Consider the following 22,485-nt stretch of genomic DNA (forward strand, 5'->3'; position numbering starts at 1 on the left):
TAGGTCTTACTGTAGATTTAGGAATCAAGATGGAGTTTGTGATGGCTATCTGATCAAATTAACAGGAGTCTTCAAGGAGAAGTCAGCAGTAGAGGGCAGCAAAGAACACCTTTTGGTTTTTCTGAGCTCACGCCTGTGACTCCATTATGGTGGGAACTCCTGCAACGATTTTTGATATTTTGATACCCTCAATACACAAGTTAAAATCCTAAGTTTTTGAAAACCTAAAGAAAATTCAAATGAAATCTAGGTAAAGATCTTTTTTCACTTTCAGATATTCTTTAGAATAACATTTTAGCTTTAAATACCTCAAATTTGTTCAAGTCATTATCTTCAGCTTCCTTCAGAGTTATCGTCAAAAAAGAAGACAGTACAGACTTATAAAAGGGGCCAGGATCAAAGAAACTAGTTCTTTATGACTTTCAGTAATTTATTCCTCAGCTGCAAGTAAACAATGGAACAACAGAAATGGTAACAATTTGTTATTCAGATCAGTTGACACTGAGCAACAGAAATTACTTAGAAACTCAGAAAATCTGTTCACTTTAAATTTCTATCTGACTTTTGCAAGTCCCTGTCTTTTGTCTGTACTTCTTCATGTGAACGTTACTAAGCTTTTAAAATTAAGGGGGAAAAAAAAGAATGCATATCCTGAAAGATAATTACCTGGTCATTCTGTTAGTGGAAAAATTGAGATGGTTTGGCTGAGACAGCCATTTGAGGAACTTTAGGAATCCAAGTGAAAAGGTTAATAAGGCACTAAATTCATACAAAGGTGCAAGGAAGTAAAATTAGGATGGAAATATTTAAACAATTTCTCACTGATTTACATTGATCAGTTGCAATCTTTCAGCGAGGAAGACAAATCATAGGAATCACTGCAAATAGCTCAAAATACAACACCATACACTGGTAAAATACAGAGTAGAATCTTGTGACAATAATTTGGAAAATTATCAAAGCTTCATGACACCAACCAGTAAGAGAGGAAACTGTCCTTCTGAAAAAGAAGTGCTGTTTGTATCACTTTGGATTTTTTCCTTAATCAGTTACATCAAGTAGACAAACCTGTGCAAGCCTCTCAGAAGGCTCCTTAGGAGAACAAATTGAAGAAATTCCCAGGAGCAGCAGTCAGGTCCTGCATCCACATCTGTTTTCAATATTGAACCAGAAGATGATAATATGCACAGTTGTTCCTTCTGAACAGTTGTTTCTTCATCTGATCTTCTGATTTCTGTAAGAATAACATGACTATTCTTTTTTTAACTGTTTGGGGGTGGGGTGTGTATATTTTTGACTGTACAGGACATAGAGCCGAGTCAGTCTCCCCAGGATCCTGTAGGACGGCCCATTATGCACCAGTCTGGAATTAAGCATGCCACTGGTGAAGCAGTTTACATTGATGATCTTCCTTCTGTGGATGGTGAGCTCTTCCTGGCTGTCGTCACTAGTTCCAGAGCTCATGCTAAGATTGTGTAAGTGTTCACAGTGTATCTGAAGAAAGTGTTATCATGAATTGCTGTCTGAGATTTTTAGAGCAGACTAATGAGTTATGTGTATATAAAACAGCATGCCTGACACCCACACTGGCTCAGGTGCTGGAAGCAATATTGTCACTCTAGTAGAAGGATCTGTTTGGATTTAAGTGTTACACTCCATATTACTGTACTAATAGGGTTGAACTGTTTCTGGTCCATGAGCCAGCCTAGAGCTAGCCTAGATACCTCCACAAAGTGCTGAGCTGTGCAGTGCAAGCAGACACCGAAACTCAGCTTTACCAACACAGCTTTGAGATCTCAACTCTTATTATGAAAACAGAAGATTGTTCAAAATGTAGGAAATAGTGTTGCAACATTGCAGCAACAAAGTAGCAAAGCTCGTATGAGGCCTTATAGGAAAGGAAGACAGGAAGAGGATTTTATTTTGAAAGAAAACTGTTTTCACTTACGTTTTTACACTGCCAAGATACACCTATTCTAGCAGTTTGTTCAACTTTCAGGCACCAAAATGCACATATCCAAGTTGTCTGCCCAGCATTCAGGCACCAAGACATGTATCCAGGTGGTCTGGTCAGGATTAATTGTGATGACAGAGAGGACTGGGGCTGCTAGCTATAGAGTCCTTGTCATATTTCTTGGCTTGTTCTTAGGTTGGTGATAGTATGCTGGGTTTGGATGTGCTCTTTTTGGTACCATCAAGGAGCTGACATCACCCCCATTTCTGTGAGTCAGTAGGATTTATTCACTCTCCTTTGTCTTCTGATCTGGGTGTCCAGAGAAGATGCCTGTAGATGTGCTGGGATCTTGATGACCTGCTAAACTAGGTGCTATCAAAACATGCCATTCTTATAGATCTGCTGTTCTTTCTGATGCTTCTACACTCATACATTCCCATTCATTCTCCATTTATACTGGTCTTGCCATTTCTATTATAATTCTCTACATGAACTCTCCATTTGTAGATGCTTCAAATATTTGTATCAGTTTGATATCTGTGTAGGCTGTGAGGTCTTAGAAAGTTGTGATTGTAGCATCATAATTGTGCAGTGATTTTCATTAAATCAATGCAGTTCAGGCAGTCTAATGGGCCAATGATTTCCCTGTTGCATCTAAAGTATTTCCTAGAAACGGAGCAGGTTAGTAGAATTTTAAATTGCCTTTGACCTGCACTTCTTTCCATGCCAGAGGTAAAAGAAAAGGACATGTCTGAATGTATGAGCACATCCTGGCAGTACAAGAAACTTACCTCTGTATTGTGTTCCCTTCCTCTGTGCAACACTTTGTAAAAGTAATGAATTACACTTCTCTCTTCCCATATCCCAATCAGATCTATAGATACCTCAGAGGCTTTAAAAGGACCAGGTGTGTTTGATATCATAACAGCTCATGATGTACCAGCTACAAATGAGTTTTACTACTCTGATGGTCCAGAGATCGTATTTGCAAGAAACAAGGTATAATTACAGTCTTTTTAAAACTGATTTTCTTCATTTTTTACTGTTTTTCTTCAGATTTTTATAATGAAATTTTACTTGCTGACTCTTGAGTTTCTGTATTGTGTGTACATCAGGGAATCACTTTAGGCATGTAACAAGGCAAATGTCTTAAAATTTTTTCCCACTCTCTTTTTAACTTCAAAATAGCTGATGTGCATTATATTCTGCCTAGAGAAAAATATATAAATCAGAAGAATACAGATTAAACCTCACAAAACCATCTGAGTTGTTGCAAGAGTATATTTCATTGAAAGTTAGGCTCCCAAATCACTTATCCATTTTTGAATACTTGATTCCCCAGTTATACTGGTATTATTATTTAGTTAGTTAGTTAGTTATTATTATTTATTACTATTTATTATTTATACTGGTATTTCTAATAATTTGTTAGCTTCATGGATGATCTAAAAAATGCAAAGATCCTAAGTCAAAACAAAATTCTAAAAAGGAAACATGAATAGTGGTTACACAAAAGAAGAATATCAGCAGCACATATGGGAATAATTTGAATCCACTGTTCTGTTAAGTGATGTGTATTTTACAGGTGATTTGTGTGGGTCAGATTGTCTGTGCTGTGGTTGCAGATTCAGATATTCATGCCAAACAAGCAGCTGCAAAAGTGAAGATAGAGTATGAAGTGCTGGAACCAGTGATCTTAACAATTGAGGTACTAATAATTTCTTTTCTCTTGCTTTTTTATTGTTTTATCTATATAATTAATGGAAGAAGCTGTTCATACTCTTCACTTGTTTTTTAAACATGATTTTCTAAGGAAACAAGGTGAATATGAACATCCAATTAATCAGTCTGTCAGTCTCCCTATAAATAACTTTTCAACCTTTTGGGTAATTTTGACCACTTGTGATAGATAGGCAACAGTCTCAAAGGTATTAAGGTCCCACAAATTTCATAATAATAAACATAAGAGTAGAAGAGAAGAACTCTTTTAATGTTCCCACTGAGGAAAAGGCAATGAGCGTGCTGGTTGTTTATAATTCTTCTGGTAGCTACCAGTTGGTCAGTCAGCTCCTGATTATCTGTAGCATTTTGTATCTGTTGTCAGGCTAGCAAGACAACAAAGTTAGGCTGGAGACGTAGGAAGTGTTGGAGTAATGTGAGGGGAAAGATGTTAAGGATATAGAACATTTCTAAAATGTGATGTGGGAGTCATAGGGGAAATGGACTTACGCAGGGTTAATGAGATGAGTGGAAGTAAGGAACTAAGGACACATTTGCAGGCAACCAGCATTAGTTCTGGTAGTCACTTTACAGCTTGTTTCCATAATGCATGTGGGGTGTGATAGAACAGTCTTTCTGGTATAAAAATAGAAGTAGATTGGCAAATTTTACTACTATTTCCTTACAGTTGAAACTCCAATGAAGTCTTATTAGAAATAAAGCAAATTGTACTTAAAAAATAGATTCTACTTTTACTTAGTCCTTGTGATTTCTTCCCCTCTTAATGGCATCACTCTTTGGATGACGGGGTTGCATTCTTATTTTGTGCTCTCTTGGTCACTTGCTAAATGTATGAGAAGGAAGAGCAGGTTGAATAAACGGAATGCATTTCCTTCAGAAACTGCTATCATCAGTAACATAAGATACATCAGGAAAGAATTGCTCAACTGAATACACAAACTCATCAACAATGACAGTGAAGTGATGAAATACAGTTGTTCATTGGCTTTGATAGCTGGTGGTTCAAATCCCTGAAAAGAATGCTGTTTCTCCTGAGAGTAAAATGCCACAACAAGCTGAGAACCTTTAAAATACTTTAAAAAACTATTTCTCTTTTTCTCCACTGCAGGAAGCTATAAAGCACAGCTCGTTCTTTGAGCCAAAAAGAAAATTAGAACACGGAAATGTTGATCAGGCATTTGAAACTGTTGATAATATAATTGAAGGTAAACTGCAGAATACATTTGGTGGGAAGTTGTTGTCAGCATTTGGATTTGTCTGTCTGTTCTTCAAGTCCCAGTTCTACCTTTTTTCAATATAGTCATTAGGCCTGAGAAAGCTTTTGGTCACCTGGAAAAAAGTGTGATTAAACCTACTGGTTTTGTGGTCCTGCTACTACACTCAAGCTTTCTGCATCCTCTGTCCTTGAAACAGAATCACAGAATAATTAGGCTGGAAGGGGGTCATCTAGCCACCTAGCTTAAAGCAGGTGCAGTTAAAGCAGGTTACTAAGGGCCACGTGCAGTCAGGTTTTGAATACTTCCAAAGATGAAGATTCCACAACCTCTATAGACACCTCTTGTAATGTTCGACCACTTTCATAGTGAAATTTTTTTTCTTATATTGAGTTGGAATTTCTTGTGTTCATTGCCTTTTATCCTTCCATTGTGCATCTCTGAGAACAGTCTGGCTCACTCTTCTCTACACCCTCCCATTAGGTAGTTGTGGACAGCAGTAAGATCTCCCCTTAACCCCTTTCTTCTCATGGTTGAATAAATCCAGTTCTCTCAGCCTCTTCTGATACATCCTGTGGTCCAGCCCCCTGACCATCTTGGTGGCTTCCTTCTTGACCTGGTCCAGTATGTCCATGCTTTGTTTAATTTATCATGTTTTATTTAATATTGTCACCACTTGTAGGCAATATTGTTTCACTATTAATCAAGTTCTGTTGATGCCACTGGAACAAGACCAATTTAATTCTGCAAGGAGTTTCATCTGTGTTTTTATTTTAGATGTTGCTCATTCATACAAGAAGCATCATAAGATTTGACACGGATTACCATAATTTACATGATGATGTGCAGTTAATTCTTTCCTGGTTAATTTCTTCTGTCCTTTTCCCTCAGTAACACTTGTGTTTTTCTCTTTGGGTCAGGGGAGATTCACATTGGGGGACAGGAACACTTTTACATGGAGACTCAGAGTGTGCTTGCTGTTCCAATAGGAGAGGATAAAGAAATGGATGTGTATGTGTCAACACAGCATCCAGCAATTATTCAGGTAATACAGAGCATTCTCAGAGAAAGTGGTTGAACCTGTGACAATAGAGCCTTTTAAGTTTGGTTTACAAATCCATTTTAACAGTTTAGAAGCAGTAGGAACATGAAATTGCACATCTGGTTTATCCAACAACAGCTGCTTTGTAGTACTGCTGTATCCTGATAAACACTGACCACACTACACCGTGAGGGTAAGGAGGAAGTAAAAGGCTCTTATTTCCCTTTGAATAAAGTATCTCATGCCTCACTATTGTAGGCATGAAGAACTCCCTGTGGAGCACTGAGGCTCCTCCATCTCTGTTAGCTTTCCATTGAGGTGAGGAGCAATCAGCGCCCTGCAGAGTCAGAGTCTGCTGAGGGTTGGATCAGTTCTAATGGCTGTAGGTGAGACTGCTGCTCCATGCCAAAATCATAATCATAGAATGGTTTGGCTTTGAAGAAACCTTTAAAGATCATCTGATCCAACCCCCTGCCATGGACAGGGTTATCTTTCACTAGATCAAGTTTCTCAAAGCCCTGTCCAACCTGACCTTGAACGCTTCCAGTGATGGGGCATCCACAACTTGTCTGGGCAACCTGTTCCAGTGTCTCACCACCTTCACTGTAAAAAATGTCTTCCGTATGTCCAATCTAAACCTACCCTCTTCCAGTTTAAAACCGTTGCCCCTTGTCCTGTCAGTACAGGCCTTGGTAAAAAGTCCTTCTGTTTCTTATAAGCCCCCTTTATATATTGAAAGGCCACAATAAGGTCTCCCTGAAGCCTTCTCTTCTCCAGGCTGAACAACTCCAACTCTCTCAGCCTTTCTTCATAGGAGAGGTGTTCCAGCCCTCTGAGCATTTTTGTGATGGTAAATGGTAAAGCAAATGCTGACATAGCATATGGTCTACATAGCAATAGCTATGGTGCATGAAACTGATAGTATTTCAGACTCAACACTGGCATTTTGTGTTCAAAGCCCAGTTCAGCTCCTTTTATCATTTCCATTATTATTGTATTGCCAGTAGCCAAGAAGCGTGAAGAACTTTGTGTTTGAGAAAATGATCTGAAGCAAGAATATTCCTGATACTAGCAAGACCTTAGACTATTAAGAAACAAATAGTTTTATTTGAATTAAAAATTAAAATCAAACTTACAATCTTAGTAATAAAAATAATAACTCTATTCTAATCCCTTTTTCTTATACCTGAAGCTTCTTACTGTTTAGGTAATGAAATCCAAGGGTAGTATTCTTCACTCCTGTCCACAGCCATTTCACAGGCTCCATGGTAGAGATTTTAAATGTGAACACTGCTGAGTGTTTGTTGTTATCTTTTTCTTGCTTTTTAACCTAGGGTAAAGGAAAAATTATTTTAATCTGATTTAAAAAAACACAAAACAAACTAGAAACATCTACGGAACCCTTTTCTAGAAAAGGTTTTTATTTCAGAACCTAACTTTTTGGCTTAGTTTGTGTTGGCATAAAAGATTAAAACTGGTTTTACAGGAGATGGTAGCTGCAAGTTTAGGTGTTCCAGCCAACAGGATCATGTGCCATGTTAAACGAGTTGGTGGAGCTTTTGGTGGGAAACTCCTGAAAGCTGGCTTACTGGCATCAGTTGCTGCAGTGGCAGCAAACAAGTAAGTGCGGTATGTGTGTATTGGGATATGAAGAGAAAGTGGGGTGAACAAGTTTTGCATTTTGGCTAAAGTGCTTTCTCCTTTCCCAAAGTTGCTAGCCAAAAAGTCATAAAATCCTGACTGTTCACATTTTGTAAGACTATTCAGTGCATTTCTTTGTTTTGTTTTGTTAGACTGCTTATGTTAAGCAGCACTAGCCTCAACTAAATTAATGGTACTTGAAGAAATTGGTATTAGTATAAGCTAGAAATATTCTTGAAATGATTGAGCATTTCAAAAGGACCAGTCCCTAACTACAGAGGCTTTGTATGTACATTCAAAACATGACATTAACCATCCAGATGTGAACTTTACTGGCACAGCAGGATGCAGAAGGAAGAGTTCATGAGTGGAACTGCTTTTAAGAACAAGTAGTTCTAGTTCAGTCCCCAACATCTTTCAGACAAAATTAGCTTAAATCTATTAGATATTATAGTTTTGCTAATACAATTTGAATTAATTTAGGAACCTTAACACATAAAGCTTCATCCCCCACCCTCCAAATTTGGCAGGATAATATTGGCAATTAGCTATCGGGGGTAGTAACCTCTTTTATAAGCATAACTGATATGCTGCAGAATGCACATCAGGCTGCATCCTGTCTTAGCCAAAATCATCTTGTAATCTGAGGGGTTAGCTCAATGCATTTCTCTTGTTACTACTGTCACTGTTGTACAAACTGCTCTTGATTATTTTTGGCCATGTTATCTGTGTTTTGGATTAACCAGACCATGCTAAAAATAATATTTTTTAATAGTTTAAATAATCTATTTTTATTGTTATGACTTTATTTTACATCTTATGTCTGTTTTTTTTTCAAAATTAACTATTTAAAATGGTATATGCACTTGTAGACTAATTTTCATATTCTTATTATTATCCATGTTTTGGTTTTTATTCCAAGGCACCCTATTTCAGTACAGTTCTGAATAGCTCAGAGGCGACTATGTCTTGCTTAAAGTTGAATGCTAACTGCTGATAGCTCACTTAACACAGTTCAGTCTTAACACTGAAATAGCAATTTCTTCAGAAGTTTGCGCTGAGTTATCTCATTGGCTTTCAAGAGATGAAATGAAAATTCTGACACCATTGTAAATGCAAAAAAAATCCCCAACTCCAGACATAGCTGTAAGCATATATTTAAGCCTATTAAAGTTAAGTTTAATCTATATGCATGGCTAGATGTGAATACATGATGAATAGCCATCTTCTTAATAACATCTCTTATTTTGACTGAAATTTGACTTTTCTTTTGTTGATTTAGAACCAGCAGAGCAGTCCGTCTTATTCTGAGCCGAGGGGATGATATGTTAATCACTGGTGGCCGACATCCTTTTATTGGTAAATATAAAGTGAGTGCCACAAGAATTCAGGGAAAAAGTACCTGCCCATATTCTGTGAATAAGTATTTCAGTGTTACTGGTTAATATTTGCTCTATTAATGAAAATTAGTATAATCAATTCAATTTTAAAACAAAACTACTATCCAGGAAACCAAGAGATAGCGTTACTGTACAGCCCTTTTTCTGCCTCTGCCTCTATCTCTGCGGGGGGGGGGGGGGTTCTAGTCCCTTTGTGTCCTTTTCCTTTTATAGCTCTTTCTGTCTTTCTTTCTGGGAATGGGAAGCCAAACTAGCTCAGACTTCTGCAGAAGTTTATTTTAAAATGTCCATATGGTTATGTTCACACAAAGGAGCAGCTAGTTTTTACAGAAACAGTGTCATACAGGAAATCTCACCCTGTGGAGGAAATTAATCTCTTCCCTGCTCATGCACTGTCATCAGTCATATCTATTCATTAGGACAATTTCTGCCTTCTTTTCCATCTCTACTACATAGGTAAAGTAAGAGAGATTTTGTAAGATGCTTCCCTTAAGTTGAAAATGAGCTGTAGCTCATGATGAGAATTCAGGAACTATTAGTGGCAACAGGTGAAGAGAGAGATGTGAGATAAAGATAACATTTCTTCATTATCAAAAACAAATGTCATACTCCATCTGCCAGACACTATTCTTACAGTCAGAGCAGAGTTTGACTTTGTCTACAGTGAACATTCCTAGATGACACACTTACCAGCCATCTCAGGCAATACTGTCGTGGTTTAACCCCAGCCAGCAACTAAGCACCACACAGCCGCTCACTCACTCCCCCCTCACCCAGTGGGATGGGGGAGAAAATCGGGAAAAGAAGTAAAACTCGTGGGTTGAGATAAGAACGGTTTAATAGAACAGAAAAGAAGAAACTAATAATGATAATAACACTAATAAATTGGCAACAGTAATAATAAAAGGATTGGAATGTACAAATGATGCGCAGTGCAATTGCTCACCTCCCGCCGATCGACGCCCAGTTAGTCCCCGAGCGGCGATCCCCCACCCCCACTCCCCCCAGTTCCTATACTAGATGTGACATCACATGGTATGGAATACCCTGTTGGCCAGTTTGGGTCAGGTGCCCTGGCTGTGTCCTGTGCCAACTTCTTGTGCCCCTCCAGCTTTCTCACTGGCTGGGCATGAGAAGCTGAAAAATCCTTGACTTTAGACTAAACACTACTTAGCAACAACTGAAAACATCAGTGTTATCAACATTCTTAGCATACTGAACTCAAAACATAGCATCTTACCAGCTACTAGGAAGACAATTAACCCTATCCCAGCTGAAACCAGGACAAATACACAGGAAGCCACTGGGCTTCCCTGCTTCTTCCTTTCCCATGGGCTGATGTTGCTTGTTATATGCTGTACTTATATAGATCACAGATGCCAGGTGGGAAAACCAATATCTTAGGAACATTCTTTCTCTCTTGCACTTCTATAGTTTCAGTGAATGCTGCCCAGAAATTAATAGTGCAGTATGACCCTAATTGTGTGGGTTACATTCATTTTCGAAATAGACAAGCACTGAAGAAATGAACAAATGCCAAAATATAAATAGGTTATTGTTGATCCTTCTAGGTTGGCTTCATGAATGATGGTAGGATCAGAGCTGTGGATGCCAAATATTACATTAATGGAGGATGCACCCCTGATGACTCTGTCCTGGTAAGGATTTTATAAGCTGACAAATCTTATAACATGGAGGAATCGTTAGCTGGAAAATGATGAAGGCCAAATTCCCTTGCATATGTATTGTTCATCATGTAGCCTTTTGATGTTTTAAAATACATAGTACCTGCATTTGTGCCTGCCTTAAAGGCTTAGGTCTACAAGGCTGGGAACACCTTTCTTAGCCTTCAGAAAATTCATAGTGATAGTTGTCCTGTTACTATCTCTATGCATTTCTGTACTGTGTCTGCATTTATTGTGCTGTATACCTCAGTTCCTCACTTATAGGTCTGCAAAGTATAAAATGTTGCTTGCTTTAATATCAGTCACTAGCTATTTGTGTTTGCATAGGCTATTCTAGCTGTAACTGAAATGTTTGTTGAGGTTACTATCCCTCATCTGCTTGTCATTGCCCCACCTATAGGTGGGTATTTTCTGCACTCTGAAATCTGTCAGTCTAACTGCCCGTGCTATTGCTGCCTAATCTGGTTCTGAAAAATAACCTGGGTTAGAAAAAAATCCATTATTAAAAGTATGTATGTTAATGCAGATCACATGTCAGAACCATCTTAAGATGAAGTTATACAATGATACAGTGAAGCTGCTGGACCTAGAATTGGAGGCAGTGATAACCAAGTAACCTTTCCACCCAACTCAGCTGCATCTGGAATAGCACATGTGATAACAGCCTAACTCTTTAATATTACTCCCTAATTAATTAGATCAATAAGAAGTGGTCTAGCTGTGTGATTCCATTTGATTCCATTAGTATAACATTAATAAATCAACACTTTTAAAAGGAGAAATAGGTTTATTGGAAATAAAATTATAAGCTTTACCAGACTTACAGTCCAGTTTTTTTTCTGGGCCAGTGTGACTTATCTGTGTGTTCCCAAGACAGTATTTTGGGATTTATTCTTTCTTTAGAGAGGACCAATTCTATGGGAGCCTAGCCCTAGAGAAAGCCAAGATGCTTGATGCTCATCTTAATAAAGGCTGATCTTCCAACATGGGAATTGAATACCAGTAATCTATGCTTAACTTAGTTATTGTTCAGTCAACAATTAATAATATGTTTTAACTCTCTGTGATTGCATCAAGATTAGAACAGGCATTTCCGGGAAGAAACTTTGGCATAGCTAAGAGTTGTATTATAACAATACATTGTATTCACTCTGATTTCTCAATAACCCCCTTAAGACTGATCAGCTTCATACACATACTTTCTTTGAAGTCCATAAAAGTTGTGGTCATAATAAAAAAAACCCAAAATATTACTCTTTTTTTTTTTTTTTTCCACTTGGCAAATAACATTTCAACTTATGTTTCCTAAGTGAAAAGGTAGCATTATATGACATTATTCATATGCATAATTATTACAGCAAAACTATCTTCAGTTGTTTCTGTGCAGAAATGTTTTGAAATTTATTGTTTAAAGCTCAGTGGGAACAGTAGGGATGCAGGCTTAAATTTGCCATTCTGAGAAATCTACTTAACATTGAAGAGAGCCACTGGCCTCTTCATGAGGCATCAAAACATTTTAAAACTTATTAATTTACTTTGATACTGAATCATAGAGCCTAATTTGAGGTAACTAATGGGATTTTCCTTTTCTTATGTTTTTGTTTGTCATGTGAAATCTCTAAAAGAACAACGTAAGAACCAGAAGACACTGTAGACTGCAGTATGCTTTCTGGTAGAACTAAACCTTAACTGTGAATTTCCATAGGATGTGTTAATTCAGAATGCTTTCATCAGTTCCTTTCATACCTCCTATTGCTTTAAATCTAATCTGCCTATTTTTAGTTCTGTGTGGCTTTTGATATCAAAGCAGGAGCAAAATCAATCATAAAATGAAGTATCTGTTACATCCTTAACAACTGACCAGCACTCAACTGCTAGTAATATCAGCTGTGTTCTGTGAATAGCAAAAAAGAACTGAAAACTAATATGCTGCATGAGAAATGTATGAGTAAAGTCTGTATGTGTGCTTAAGAGTATTCTTACTACCAGTGATTGACAGAAACCCAATTTTAAGCTAATTGTCTGAAGTTAAGGTCTTTATATGAGATGAGGAAGATTTAAGTATGAATTTGAAAGAAGCACTGTTCTGACATTTAACTAGAACTGTTTGTCCCCACCTCAGGTAGCAGAAGTATCCTTATTAAAAATGGACAATGCATACAAGATTCCGAACTTGAGATGCTGGGCTTATGCCTGCAAAACAAACTTGCCATCAAACACAGCGTTCCGAGGATTTGGCTTTCCCCAGTCAGCACTCGTGACAGAAACGTGGATAACAGGAGTTGCAGATAAAACAGGCTTATCACCAGAAAAGGTGACGAAATGAAGGCATCTTCTCTCCTGAAATGAAGTCTATGCAGTTGGAAAGTTAAAGCCCTTTAGATTAGCTCAACTGTTTGAACAAATCTGTTCTAAGTCAAACGTAATTTGTCCTAAAATTCATATTTTTTTAAATCAGTGTCTGGTTGTTGAATGAATAGCATGCTCTTACAAACTGAACCAAACTTGTAATTGTTCAAAAAACATACAGTAATCTTCTTCTTGTCTACTAGTCCCCTGGAATGGTCAGTCTGCCTTTAACAGGATTGTGTGATAGCTGTTGATTTTATTATTTCAGATTAGGGAAATAAACATGTATAAGGAGAACGAGCAGACACACTTCAAACAAAAGCTTGATCCACAAAACTTAATACGGTGTTGGAATGAATGTATGGAGAAATCTGCATACTACAGTAGGAAAACAGCTGTCAATGAATTTAACAAACAAAATTACTGGAAGAAAAAGGGGATTGCCATTGTACCAATGAAGTTTCCGTTTGGACTAGGCACACGTTATCTTTCTCAGGTTAGTTTCTTTAAAGAATAAGTGAGCTAAGATTTTTATCCATAGAAGATTACAGTTACTCTACCTTAGGATACAAAACAAATCTGTTATCTTTCAACTTCTGGAAAACTGTCATCCTCCTAATGGTTGTTCCCTGAAGGCTACGCTAGCTTCTAGCTCTCTTCAAGCTGAGATCAAAGTGGTTTGGTTTTCAGGACCCAGGCAGCTTGGACCCTGCCTACTTAAAGGCCAGTCCTATCTCTTGTGTTGTGGTATTGGTATAGATGAGTTGAACACTTTTATGAAAAGTTTTTGAGGACTGATGGCAAAGTGTTCATTGGATAAGTTATCCATTCTAGAAACAGCTCCAAGCTTACTCTTTCTGACCATGGGGGTACTGTGAGATGCTGTTCTTAAAGACTTAACCGTTTGATGTTATCAAAGACAAAGTTTAAGGAACAAAAGGACAGTAGTATTTTTGGTCTTTGTGGTTTTTTTTTAATGTAGGTGTCCAGTGCTTCTGGAATAGACATCATTTTATCAATTGAAAATTAATTGACTGGGTTGTAGCATATCAAACTGGCTGTCTCTGTTCAAGACTAAAGTCACAGGGTCTTTGTAGTCTACAGTGTTACTTCCATCTGAGTCCAGGTGGAAAATCTCATTCAGAACCTTACTGCTGTGTCTAATGCTGACAGCCTGCCTAACCTATGCTGTTGAAAAACCTGTGTCCAAAGGCTCTCAAACACCAGTGAAAGAGAAAATGGAATTTGCAGCAATTTGCATGTACGGCCGCTAGCAAGGGAAGTCCTCCAGCTTCTTTTGGAACCACTGAGGTACTGTTACCAGGTATAGATTTATTTCAGGATCTAGCAACAGAAAAAGCAGACCTCCAAGGATTTGTATCTTTTTCTTTTGAAGTTCATTACAGAGGAAGAGGAGGGACTAGCATTCCAAATTTTGCCTTCTATTCAAAAGCATTGAAGAGATAAATTGAAATACACTTCAAAACTGTGTCCGTCTTTTTTGATTCATCAATTCATTACCATATACAACACATTTCTCACTAGTCTAATCTTGATTTTGTTTTTCTTTTTTAGGCTGCTGCTCTGGTTCATATTTATACTGATGGGTCTGTGCTTCTGACACATGGTGGAATTGAAATGGGGCAGGGTATTCATACAAAAATGATCCAGGTAACAAATGATCCAAACAAATATTACTTTGTGCTTTATCTGTCATGCAGATAAACAGTGTGAAGGTTTTCTTCTTGGTTAGTTAGTGTACCGGTAGGACAGTTTCTTTATCAGCATAGCCACTGCTTCTTTGCATTGATAGAGCTGGAAAGCAGATACCTTCATTAAGAGTCATAGAGTCAGCAGGAAGGAAAAACAGATTTTTTTTTTAATTCTTCCAATGGTATGTGAAGAGGCTTATTAGAAATAAGATTTTTTGGGGCTGATCCCGTAGAACCCATGGTAAAAAAAGACAGTCAGTATTCAGATTAGTATACAGTCCAGACAATATTATTATGGTCATATTTGTTTAATGCCTAATTGAGAGTCAGATCTGTAAGATGTCTATCAAGTCAATGAAAGCTTGGGATCTGGGCCTGCATAATTTGCACTAAGTCATACCATATATAAGCAGCAAAATCAGGAACTGAATGTTGGACTCCATAGTCTCACTCCAGAGTTTGAGTACAGCTAAAACATTGCCCTTCTTTTCTGTTTCTTGTACTGACAAACTGGGTAGAATGATTTCAGCTGCAGGTTGGAAGAGGACTTGCTAAAACTTTATCCTTCCTGGTATTGCTGACTTCTAGCAAGTACTGGGGAACTGTTGGAGTGTTTAGAATGTTTCTAAAACAGAGAAGAATGTGGTGTTCTTCCTGAAACAGGTTGCTAGTCGAGAATTGAACATCCCCATGTCATGTATTCACTTCTGTGAAACGAGCACAACAACTGTTCCCAATGCATGTGCCTCAGCAGGATCTGCAGGGACAGATGTCAACGGCATGGCTGTGAAGGTAGAGAGTAGTATTTAGTTTACAAAACACCCTATCCCTCATGGTATTTAATGCCTACCAAACTTTAAGCATTAGTGATCCCATAGAAATCAAGTTTGAGATTACCAATAATACCACTGGAGATTGCCAAGAAGAAACATGACTTGACAGTTTCTCAGTAATGGTGCTTATGAATTTTCAGAATATGATCTGAGCTTTCCCCAAAAGGCTTATGTTTGACAAAATCCTTGTTTCAGCTAACAAACTAACTAGTCCTGTACAAATCTTGTACCCTGTTCCTCTTGTAAATCTACTGATTCATGCAGATTCCAGCCCTTGTAACTTAACCCTTTATAAGGTTTTTGTCTGTGCAGTTAAAATGACACCTCCTATCATACTTTTTCAAACCAAGATGACAGTAAAGCATATACTAATTAAGTACTAACTAGAACATATCTTGAATAGTACAAAACTTATCTGTGTGAATTTTGTGTTATATTCTCCTGACTTCTCACCAGGATGCTTGCCAAACTCTTCTGAAACGCCTGCAGCCTATCATCAACAAGAATCCAAAAGGGACCTGGAATGACTGGGTAAGACATGTAAATCCTACTAAATGTGTTTCTGTGCTTGCAGAAACTGTGATATATGTATTGTAGTCTATCTAATCTGCTCAGCCTAATAATCCTAAAGTTAAAAACCATAGCAACAGATTATTTCACAGAAAGAGGGAGTGTAGGTGCTTGGTTTAGATATGTGGGAAACAATCCCCAGATCATATCTAGTTGGAAAGGAGGAGAAGCTATCTGTGAAGTGACATTTGGAGGCAGAGAAGTTTTTAATATACAAAAAATATCAGCTTGTGCAATAGCATGACCCACCCCAGCTTAACCTTCAGACAAGCTGCTGCCAAAAGATTGTCAGGGTATATATGTACAGTGTCAGTTTTCCTACATGGCGGTTCTTTATTTTTACCAAATCAATAAAAAGAAGCCTTCTCAACTTCTTCCATCTCTCTCCCATATGCAGTATATCACAGAACTGCACAAAAGGTAGCAGGAGTCCTTGCTCCCATTGCTCTAATTTGTAACTCATTATAATATTAGTTACATTTGCAGTAGAGTAGTACAGAAATAGTGCTAAAGCTATTTATAGAAATGGCCCCTGTCTGGTGCTCACTTGAAAATGGAATAGAGTTTTAGGGCTAGAAACTGAATTTTCTTAACTAAAAGCTTTCTGTTATAATATCAACTATTTTTATGAAGATATGGCTGAGAATCTAGTCCTGTGTATTGAGATGTTAAAAGAAAACCTGTTTGTTATGTCTTCTTATCCAGTATTGCTTGCTATCTATGGCCTAATGAAAAGGACAATCCCTGCCTTGAGGCATTTACAGATCCAGGCCACTAGGGTGTTTCTTCTCAAGTGATTAAACACTATAATAACTGTGAAAATGTAAACACTTTCTTGGCAGTAGTAATTCCTAGCAATAGCAAATAATGTTGGAATATACGTGGTAGCTTGATAACTGACAGCTATGTATGCAAAGATAATCTCCTGCAATAGGTGCCAAATTAATTTGGATAATTCAGACACACCCAAAATATTAGCAGAAATGGCTGACCTAAGACAGAATGTTAATATGCAGAGAAGTAACTTTATGTCTTGCAAAGTCAGTAAAGTACAATTAATTAAAAATAATAATTAAAAAAAACCCCCAACCCCCCAAAAACCTTCTTGACTTGTAAACTGAGTAAATCTAACATGAGAATCACTGAAAGGGAATAGATTTGGGACCTCATACTATCATTTTTACCCCTGGCAGAAGAACACTGCAAAGAGCATTTCTCTTGTCAACTGTCATTTTTGTGCAAGTAGGTCATGCAGATCATTTATGTCAGTGACTTGTCAACAAGATCTGTTCAATTAACAAAGAGGGACCCGTTTCTATTGAACTTGAGCAGAAAAAATTGAGCAGGACCCTTTCTGACTACGGCATTACCAGTAATGAAGATTCTGCAAGAACAGCACTGTTGACAGGTCTATTCCTTATTGTATTGCCAAAAGAATTCAGATTGCTCATCCAAACTGGGTTTAGTACTACAGTATTAGGCACCATGTGCAGCTAAACATGCTTAACTCGGCTGGTCTTCCTTTCTTTACAATTTGTTACAGTTTGGGTTTTAAGTAAATATATGTAAACAAGTAAATATATATAAATAAGTAAATATATGTAAATTAAATAAATATATATATGCTATGTTCCTTCCTGACTCCTTCCTTGGTTTACCACAAACATTGATATATTTTACAGATTAAAGAAGCTTTTGAACGAAGTGTGAGTCTTTCAGCTACTGGCTACTTTAGGTAATACATCTTTGTTCCTTAAAAATGCATAGGTTAGACCAGGACTGATTTCTGAAGATAATCAGTGCCATGAATAGAAGATCCCATCCAATAGTTCCTTCTAATGGCTCGGCTTATGTTTTATGTAATTCTTTGATATATGGGGGGGGTTGGAGTATAAAGTTTAAGCGCTAATTTATGCCTAGCCCTATGTGGACTCTCTAGGAAGTATCAAAAGAATATTTCATCCCATCTTTGCTCCATGATTTGGCCACTAGCAAACCAGAAAGCATCTAGAAAGTGACTGCTGCCCGTAACGGCAGGTGTGCAAAGTGGGAAAGAGTTTATTTACTGGAGGCTGTATTGCTACAAGCTATAAATATGGTTGTACTACAGATTATTTACACTTTTACCCACAAACATGATCACACCGAGTTGCATGACAGGAAGAACAAGTGGCAGCATTAGAATATTTATCCAGCACACACCTGTAATTAGCAACCAGGTGCACTTGTAGAAAATTAGGCCCATTTAATTCTAGATCTGAACTAAGTTAAAGTCAGTTTTCTTTAGAGGAAGGAGAATTTAAAATGTCTGGGTGAGTTTAAGAGAGATCTCATGGTAATCTATTTTTTTTTTAAAACTAATTTAGGAAACAGATGCCATGATTCAGCACTAATTGAAAGCTAGCGGGAGACTTAGTGCTTACATAAGAAGTGGAGTTGCTCACTGACCCTAGTTTTGGAGTCATTGTTTTGACCTCTTTGCTTCTGGAGCCTCAGAAAATTCCCACCATATATACTCTTAGATGTGGATTTATTCACAACAGCATGCTATTGTAGGACACAGTAATCTTAAACACAATTCCCACTAGTCTCTCTCAATGCAATCTCATGGTCCTTTTTCTCCGAATCCTTTCATGATGTTTTTAAAGAACCAGAAAGGAAAAATTCCTGTGCTGTAACTCAGGTGGGATTCAAAGCAAAGCTCCTCTCTTAGCGTGCTGGGCCTTTTATCTTCTCTCCCTTCACCTGTATTTACCTATTTATCAATAGCAACTTTTCAGGTATTCAAGCAGCCTGGAGTAAGTTGAAGAGGCACTTTGCAAACCCATACTTATTTAAAACACTGAGAAAAGCCCAAACAAAATGTCCCTTCCTGCTGTTAAGTCTGTTCAAGTATGTTTTCTGCTTATGCAGCCCTTTAGGAATGTTGATATCTCCAAAGCAATAAGCAGTAGTCATACGTTGCTATTGACATTTGATGGTGTCCAAAAACATCTGCAGATCCCTGAGCATCAAATCCTGTATTGATCTAGTTCTTATCCAGTCATATCCTCCACATCCAAGAATCTCAAAGCTAGCTGAGGTAGATGGGATGTGAGAAGTTGAATATGTGGATTTTGTGTATCCCTTTTTCAGTGCACTGTTCAATGGTCTGAATTATACTATAACTGTTTTATGGGGTATAATTTTAAATATGCTCAACAAAGACATTTCAGTCATACATGGTCAGAAAATATGCCTTGGTCATATAGTTGGGAAATACCGCATTTCACTGTCCTTTTGTGTCCATTAAATTTACCCCATCAGTCCTGACTACTATAGTCTCCTCAGTTAGTCCCCCCTCCCTTCTAAGTAGTTACACCTCTATTTCAATATTCATGTTTTAACCCTCTCACTCATTCTGTAGGCAGTTTCTGTAATTTTAACTCTTTCATTTCTCTCTTGTAAATTATTCTTTCATAGGTCCTGACCAGTTTTCCTCCCTTTTTCTGAATTCCCTTATGTGCTATTACCTCAGCAACCATTACCTTAAATTCGCATTCAAACTTGATTACCATGTCTTTATTAGTATATTTCTGAGATTATGCTGTCTCCTAAACTGAAATAGCTTGCTCGTCTGCTAAGTTTTATATAAATACCAGCTCCATCAAACCTAAACTACTAGTACTCTGTAGGATTTCATGGAATTTAATCGTTGGGGTTCTGACCTGTTATTTAAGATTTCACTTGAAGTACTTTCAAACTTTCGTGTGCTCATCTTCTTTGTTATGATGCAAACATGCATTGGTTTTCTTCTTGTGGACTTTGTTTCTTCTGTCAGAGGTTACAATGAAAACATGGATTGGGAGAAAGGGGAAGGACAGCCATTCACATATTTTCTCTATGGAGCTGCTTGTTCAGAGGTGGAAATTAACTGTCTAACAGGAGATCACAAGGTAATAACTGAGTGAGGTTCTCCAACAATCACTCAGGTTTTGCCTTAATAAGTCACCTGTCTTCACATGATAGGAAATATATCAACAGTGTAAATACAAATTACAGGTGGAACAGAATGAAAGCTGTGCAGTGTTAACCAGCTTTTGGCACGTCTCTATTAATGTCATATGGGTTCACCTTTTGGATTATGGCAGACATCTAACATGTTCTTTGCTTGTTCTTTCCCTGTTTGCCAGCAAACAAATTACAGCAGGCTTTTGACCATCTAGACAGCTAAATGTCATAGACTGCTGATCATATGCCCTCTAGCTGTACTTATTTATGTGGGGATTTCCCTGTGCAATGGGAAAAATCTGGCAGAGATGCCTTCTGTTAAAGTTGAGACAAGCCTATTTTGCTTGTAATGGGCTATTGGAAATTACTTTGAGATTGTGTACATGGAGGGGCCTCTGTCTTAGCATATGTTGTAACAACGAATACCAACTCTAACCTACATTATGTTTTAATGCCTCCACTCCATGCATCTCTCTCAGTAATATGCATTTGCATTTTATTGACAGAACCTCAGAACAGACATTGTTATGGACATTGGATACAGCATAAATCCAGCTGTGGATATAGGACAGGTATTCCAAGAATTTCCTGCTGTCTTTTTTCTGTTAGACTGATAGCCTTATCTGAAGTGAATATTACCTCATTAATTCAGAAAATGTTCATTTCTTACTAGATAATAAGTCATAGATCATATTAGAAGGTCCTTTACTTGTAGACTTGCCCCATTTGAGTCAGTGTCAGAGCTTTGTAGATGTCAATGAAGCTTGAATTTTACCTATGGTGTAGTACTTCCTGTATGTATATACGCCCACTATCTATCTGCTGGACTTAAATCCTGTTCATGATCTACAGTCTCCAAATTCTCCTGTTGTTTCACCTGCCTTCCCCACTTGATAGCAGGGAAACACCTTTCTTCATTGCAGGCTGGTCCACAGATCTCATCACTTCATCATGAAAGCATTTGTCTCTGCCTGGTATGAGAGAGGAGTGTGAAAGCTTTTCCCATCACGATAGCCCCCAAATGTTGAAGAATCCCATTAGGCAAACAGGAAAGAAAATGGTCTTCTAACAGCTAGTGGTACAAATCTGTTCTTGCCAAAGTTTTACCCATTTTACCAAACATGGGAACATAAATGCTATCTTTTTTCTTATTTAAAGATTGAAGGTGCCTTTGTTCAAGGCATTGGACTGTACACAATGGAGGAATTAAAGTACTCTCCAGAAGGAGTCCTCTATACTCGGGGTCCAGATCAGTATAAGATCCCTGCTGTTTGTGATATTCCAGAACAGTTTAGTGTTTCCCTGCTGTCATCTTCCCAAAATCCTTATGCCATCTATGCATCCAAGGTAAGCAAACCATCACACAGCCTAATTCTTAGATCCCAGGACGAACAGAGAAATTGCTCTGATATAAAATATATATAAGTTTTCAGTTCCTCTTTAACATTTCAAACAAGTGTCTATGAAATTGTTTTATTTATGACATCAGGGAAACTAATATGAAAAGATATAATGTGGGATATTGCTGCATATCTTTCATGGTTGGCAAGTAGTAATTTTAGGGTTTTGTTAACAGACCACACACAGAAGTTGCAAGCTGAATTTAAAACCATACTTTTAAAATGTGGTGATAAACTGAAGGGTTAGAATAAAAATACCAAAGAAATTGATGGAGAAATCATAATGACAATAAGAGTGTGCAGCTTACTTATGTGTGTTATGCAATAAGAAATAGGACTGTATGTGTGTATTTATATGAGAGATTGGCTCAAGTATTCAGTTGGTATAATCATTACTTCAATTTACACAACCAAATATTCTGGCCAGTTGCATATAAGTAGTAATGGTAAATCAAGATGAAGGTAATTCTGCACATTTCCAGCTGTTTCAAGTATTAGGTATGCTTTTAGAATATGGTAAAATGAAACAGCATGACAGGATGAAAAAAGCATATTTTACAGCAAAAGTTACTAAAGAACAAATAGGTCCTTTAAAATTATTTAAAGCTGTCTCAGAAATACATAATTAGAATAGTATTGTTTGAAAAAAAAGTCATCTGGGTGAAGTAGTTACATAGTTGATTTGGAGATGATCTACAGAGCTGATGCTAATATCCCTCTTCAAACAGAGCTTTTATCCTTTTCTGTGAACTTATCTCCTATAATTAACCTTAAAATTCACTGTAAGAAGGTGTGATTCGATCTTCATGCACCATGTTTGGGGAAGACGTTTGGTTCTCAGATTTTAGTAAAGGGATAAGTAAAATTCAATTGCAATATCCCAATCCAGTCCAGATTAAAATGTTCAATACCACAAGCACTGAGAGAACTATGGAATAAGGGTGGATTTGACCTA

General features: G+C 37.5%; 1 protein-coding gene across 8 annotated transcripts in view; it reads left to right on the forward strand.

Moving 5' to 3' along the window:
* The window catches only part of AOX1 (aldehyde oxidase 1), a 46,297-nt gene that overhangs the window by 20,003 nt on the left and 3,809 nt on the right, over nucleotides 1-22,485 (forward strand). For 6 of the 8 annotated variants that reach the window (XM_052791549.1, XM_052791548.1, XM_052791552.1 and 3 more), the window contains 17 exons: nucleotides 1,306-1,475; nucleotides 2,827-2,953; nucleotides 3,540-3,662; nucleotides 4,803-4,899; nucleotides 5,829-5,953; nucleotides 7,437-7,570; nucleotides 8,874-8,961; nucleotides 10,563-10,649; nucleotides 12,799-12,990; nucleotides 13,294-13,521; nucleotides 14,601-14,696; nucleotides 15,401-15,529; nucleotides 16,027-16,101; nucleotides 17,823-17,875; nucleotides 19,961-20,075; nucleotides 20,637-20,702; nucleotides 21,289-21,477. In XM_052791549.1, coding sequence (XP_052647509.1) covers nucleotides 1,306-1,475; nucleotides 2,827-2,953; nucleotides 3,540-3,662; nucleotides 4,803-4,899; nucleotides 5,829-5,953; nucleotides 7,437-7,570; nucleotides 8,874-8,961; nucleotides 10,563-10,649; nucleotides 12,799-12,990; nucleotides 13,294-13,521; nucleotides 14,601-14,696; nucleotides 15,401-15,529; nucleotides 16,027-16,101; nucleotides 17,823-17,875; nucleotides 19,961-20,075; nucleotides 20,637-20,702; nucleotides 21,289-21,477 — 2,094 coding nt within the window. Of the gene's footprint in view, nucleotides 1-1,305; nucleotides 1,476-2,826; nucleotides 2,954-3,539; nucleotides 3,663-4,802; nucleotides 4,900-5,828; nucleotides 5,954-7,436; nucleotides 7,571-8,873; nucleotides 8,962-10,562; nucleotides 10,650-12,798; nucleotides 12,991-13,293; nucleotides 13,522-14,600; nucleotides 14,697-15,400; nucleotides 15,530-16,026; nucleotides 16,102-17,822; nucleotides 17,876-18,777; nucleotides 18,824-19,960; nucleotides 20,076-20,636; nucleotides 20,703-21,288; nucleotides 21,478-22,485 lie in introns of those variants that run through there. The other 2 variants (XR_008235882.1, XM_052791553.1) reach the window with 2 other exon arrangements.

The sequence above is a fragment of the Harpia harpyja genome, chromosome 7, assembly GCF_026419915.1.
Source record: "Harpia harpyja isolate bHarHar1 chromosome 7, bHarHar1 primary haplotype, whole genome shotgun sequence".
Lineage (NCBI taxonomy): Eukaryota > Metazoa > Chordata > Aves > Accipitriformes > Accipitridae > Harpia > Harpia harpyja.